At 39.1% G+C, this 5591-nt stretch overlaps 1 protein-coding gene across 1 annotated transcript; it reads left to right on the top strand.

Annotated features, from left to right (window-relative positions):
- The first annotated feature begins 4215 nt into the window (after positions 1–4215).
- On the top strand, positions 4216–5205 carry LOC121383676 (melatonin receptor type 1B-like). Its single transcript, XM_041513768.1, has one exon. It carries the CDS (start codon positions 4294–4296, stop codon positions 5203–5205), a length of 912 nt encoding a protein of 303 aa, XP_041369702.1. The 5' UTR covers positions 4216–4293.
- The last annotated feature ends 386 nt before the right edge of the window (positions 5206–5591 follow it).

Raw genomic sequence — 5591 nt, forward strand, 5'->3', positions numbered from 1 at the left:
GAAAGCAAAACCTGTTATTCACGGTTTTATTGACAACATACAACATGAAAAGATAGCACACAAGTGTCTAAAACATTTAATGTCTGAAGAGGTTGTTCACATAAGGACATCTTGGAGAGAGTCTGTAATGTTCCATTACTGGGTCGTCTGTCTTCTTCCATCGGTAGACGCGAAGTCCGCAACAGTAACAGGTGATGGCATCGTGGTCTCCCGTGTAGTAGAAACCGGCCTTGGCAAGTTCTTTTGGTTTTTGACGTAATTGTATGGGCCACCGAGCATACGTCAGCATCCGGGCATAGAAATGTCTCATTTCGGGACGATGACAGAACACGTAACGTCTCGAATAGCAATCTTCTTCACAGGCAGCATCTGTTTCACAGGCAGCATCTCTTTCACAGGCAGCATCCGTCTGATCTGTGAGTTCATCCACGAGTTCGCCATCTTCAGTTCCAACCCCAATGTCACGTGTAGCATCCGTTTGATCCGTATAATGAATACTCTTCTTCTCCTCATCTTGTTTGGTAGTCACTCTTTTGATCGTATGTCTTTCTGAACATTTGCAGACCAAGACGTCGTCCTCGTCGCTACTGCTGCTGCTACTAACACTGCTCGAATATCCCGATGTCATTTTCTTCGTACCAGAATATCTTCAAACTCCAAAGCAAAAATAGATCTCGTTCACAGAACTTTCGGCAAGCGAATGACGCTACTAACAAAACACCCCTTTTTATATCTAAATACGAGCCTACATAGGTCAAGACCAGTCGTAAGTAGGCCAAGGACAATAGTCTGGGGAACAGTCCAAGGGCACAACGGAACTAGTCTAAGTAGGTCAGGGCATGACTCATACCAAGGCCAGACATCTGCCAAGTATGCCAAGGGCGGTCCATGACTCACACCAAGGCCAGACACCTGCCAAGTGTGTCAAGGTCGTTCTTTCTTCAAAGCAATGGGTTAGGGATGTTTCACACACACACACACACACACACACACACACACACACACACACACACACACACACACACACATTCCTTTCTTCCCTTAACAAACATCCCTTTCTTCTCCTTAACAAATATTCCTTTCTTCTCCTTAACGCATATGCCTTTCTTCTTAACAAACATTCCTTTCTTCGAGACAAATATGTCTTTCTTTCCCTATGACTAAAACAAAATACTACAATTAAATATTTGTATTCAATTAATCTTTATTTTACGAGGAAGGAAATGTTTTATTTACTCAACACATTTTATTTACGGTTATACGGACATATGGTTAAGGACCACACAGATATTGATTGAGGAAAGAAAGAAATGTTTTATTTAACGACGCACTCAACACATTTTATTTACGGTTATACGGACATATGGTTAAGGACCACACAACAGATTTTGAGAGAAAACCCGCTGTCGCCACTACATGGGCTACTCTTCCGATTAGCAGCAAGGGATCTTTTAGTTGCGCTTCCCACAGGCAGGATAGCACATACCACGGTCGTTGTCCAGTTGTGGAGCACTGGCTGGATATAGCCCAATGGGCCCACCGACGGGGATCGATCCCAGACCTACCGCACATCAAGGGAACACTGAGCTACGTCCCGTCCACACAGGGTTATTAGAGGATGCTTGTATTGGGTTCTGCTTGAACATAATAAATAAATAAATAAATAAATAAATAAATAAAATAAAAACAAATAAATAAATAAATAAACTAATTTAAAAAATAATAATAGAAAAAATAAATTCTACCACATGAGATACGAACGACGTACCTTTCACGCTCAAGTCGACTACGCTAACGACTGAGCTACCGAGACATTGGCAAAAGCTGTCATTTAAACCATATATATGTGTGGGTGTGTGTGTGCTCGCGGGATGAAGCGACGAAATAGGTCAGTTCATAATAATCTTGTGAATGCGCTATCAGATAGTGTAGAACGAGAATTCCTTTTTTCACCTATTTCAAACATTTCGTCTTTCTGCCAGACTTTGAGAACTTAACTTCTAGAAGTTCCGTAGAGTATTTTATTTAGAGACTGACAACACAAGATACCATCACTTGCCGGATGTAAACAGTGATAACCATTCATCATTCAGCGCGCTAAAATTAAATACACTACCTCGCGTCGGGCAGTCCTTAGACGTGGTAGGTTAACGGCACCACTAGAGCATCTCGATTTATTAATCATCGGCTATTGGATGTGAAACATACTTCTGACAGTTTTAGAGAGGAAACCCGCTGCACTTTCCCATTAGTAGCAATTTGGGATCCTACACCATCCCTGACAAGGCTAGGCGATGAGTCACACACCAAGTACGTCAAGGCTATGACTTACACCAAGGTCGCACACCTGCCCAGGTATACCAGTCACTGCCTTCTAAGTCGATCAATGCTAAACAAATCGGTCAGGACCAGTCCAAGGACATCAGTACCAACTTAAGTCGGTCAGGGCCAGTCCAAGGACATCAGTACCAACCTAAGTCGGTCAGGGACACCGGCGAGCGTTCACCCTAGTAGACCACACCACTATGACTCACACCTGCCAAGTACACCAAGGTCAAGGTCACGGAAAGTAGGTCATGGCCCCAGGAAGGCCCTCATACTACTACGATGTACCAACATAAAATCGTATATTTATTATTACATCCTTCAGACGATGTACCAACATAAAATCGTATATTTATTATTACATCCTTCAGACGATGTACCAACATAAAATCGTATATTTATTATTACATCTTTCAGACGATGTACCAACATAAAATCGTATATTTATTATTACAACCTCTGGACGATGTACCAACATAAAATCGTATATTTATTATTACATCTTTCAGACGACGTACCAACACAAAATCGTATATTTATTATTACATCCTCCGGACGATGTAACAACATAAAATCGTATATTTATTATTACATCTTTCAGACAATGTGCCAACACAAAATCGTTTATTTATTATTTCTTTCAGACGATGTACCAACATAAAATCGTATATTTATTATTACATCCTTCAGACGATGTACCAACATAAAATCGTATATTTATTATTATTTCGTTCAGACGATGTACCAACAAAAATCGTATATTTATTATTATTTCTTTCAGACGATGTACCAACATAAAATCGTATATTTATTATTACATCCTTCAGACGATGTACCAACATAAAATCGTATATTTATTATTACATCCTCCGGACGACGTACCAACATAAAATCGTATATTTATTATTACATCTTTAGACGATGTACCAACATAAAATCGTATATTTCTTATTTCTTTCAGACGATGTACCAACATAAAATTGTATATTTATTATTACATCTTTCAGACGATGTACCAACATAAAATCGTATATTTCTTATTTCTTTCAGACGATGTACCAACATAAAATTGTATATTTATTATTACATCCTTCAGACGATGTACCAACATAAAATCGTATATTTATTATTACATCTTTCAGACGATGTACCAACATAAAATCGTATATTTATTATTACATCTTTCAGACGATGTACCAACATAAAATCGTATATTTATTATTATTTCGTTCAGACGATGTACCAACAAAAATCGTATATTTATTATTATTTCTTTCAGACGATGTACCAACATAAAATCGTATATTTATTATTACATCCTTCAGACGATGTACCAACATAAAATCGTATATTTATTGTTACATCCTTCAGACGATGTACCAACATAAAATCGTATATTTATTATTACATCTTTCAGACGATGTACCAACACAAAATCGTATATTTATTATTACAACCTCTGGACGATGTACCAACATAAAATCGTATATTTATTATTACATTTTTCAGACGATGTACCAACACAAAATCGTATATTTATTATTACATCCTCCGGACGATGTAACAACATAAAATCGTATATTTATTATTACATCTTTCAGACGATGTACCAACATAAAATCGTATATTTATTATTTCTTTCAGACGATGTAGCAACATAAAATTATATATTTATTATTACATCCTTCAGACGATGTACCAACACAAAATCTTATATTTATTATTACATCTTCAGACGATGTACCAACATAAAATCGTATATTTATTATTACATCTTTCAGACGATGTACCAACATAAAATCGTATATTTATTATTACATCTTTCAGACGATGTACCAACATAAAATTGTATATTCATTATTATTTCTTTCAGACGATGTACCAACACAAAATCGTATATTTATTATTACATCTTTCAGACGATGCACCAACACAAAATCGTATATTTATTATTATTTCTTTTAGACGATGTCTTCAAATGCATCAGAAGAGCTGGATCATGTCGACCCTGCCGTTCTGGTATCACTGTCGTCCGTTCTCATAGTGGTGGCAGCACTAACGACTGTCGGCAACATCATGATCATCTTCCTCGTATTCAAGACGCCATCTTTGCAAAAACCAGCATTCGTCTTGACTGCAAACATCACGCTGGCCGATCTTCTTTTCTCAATTTTCGGGCTGCCCCAGTATATTGCTGCCTTGCTTACACAGTCTCGAGTACCTCCTTTTGGCACAGCATCCTGCTATATTCAGGTATACGCTTCCAATGCCCCCCTCGCTGCCACCGTTTATTTTATGGCTGGCACGGCTGTTTTCAGGATGATTAACGTCTGCTACCCGGTCAAGTGTATACATATTTGCGCGAGAAAATGGATGATAGCTTTCTGTTTAATGTTTTGGACTGTGCCGTTTGCTGTGTGTGCCGCTTTCGACAAGGGTGTCGAGTACGACAGATTTAAGTACGTCTGCGTCTTCTCTTCGCCTGGGTATCTTTATGGTTTTGTTGTGATCGTGGTTATGCCAGCGTTCATCGTCATGCCAATAGCTTACGGTAAAGTGCTCTATTTTATCAGGCAGTCGAGACGACGAATCGAGGCCCACGGGACGGCATCAGTTGGAGCTGTCAACATACAGAAGGACAGACACGTGTTCAAGCTGGTCCTTACAATCATGCTCATCTTCATAGTTTCCATTATCATCCCGAACGTCTTTTATTCTCTGTCGCGCGCCTGTGAGTCGTGTAGCAAATCGACCACAGAGCTGCTTGGTGCGTGGCTGGTTCGTCTGCGACCAACAGTCAATTTTATAGCAATTATGATTACCTGTTCATTCCTACGAGACATATTTTGCACTCAGGTGTCGTTTTGTTGTAAACGATAGCGACGAGTGGCTTCATGAACGTGGATGTTATTAAAATAAAATTATATTTAATTTGTTTCGATTATAAGCCATACATATTAAGCTTCGTTAAAGTCTCATTAAAGGCTTAAACTGGATGCGGTGCATACGTGCGATCCAGATAAAAGAAAAATCGAAATACGTTGGTTTCAATGAAAGCGTCTAGAATGGATGTGTGCAATACGTGCGTCTACAAAAGGCATGCGGCCAGCCGGAACGTAGTTGGTGTATATGCCCTAAACGCAAGCTGCAGCCCCTGCGCGTACTGTAACCTCATCATGGTGCAGGGGTGAAACATTTTCCTTGAGAATGGCTAATACAGTACAACTCCCCTTTTGGGGCACCTTGTTTGCCGTGAGGTGCAACCC

The sequence above is a fragment of the Gigantopelta aegis genome, chromosome 10, assembly GCF_016097555.1.
Source record: "Gigantopelta aegis isolate Gae_Host chromosome 10, Gae_host_genome, whole genome shotgun sequence".
Lineage (NCBI taxonomy): Eukaryota > Metazoa > Mollusca > Gastropoda > Neomphalida > Peltospiridae > Gigantopelta > Gigantopelta aegis.

Coding starts and splice junctions, on each gene's coding strand:
- LOC121383676 (XM_041513768.1), top strand. CDS start 4,294: ATGTCTTCAAATGCATCAGAAGAGCTGGATCATGTCGACCCTGCCGTT.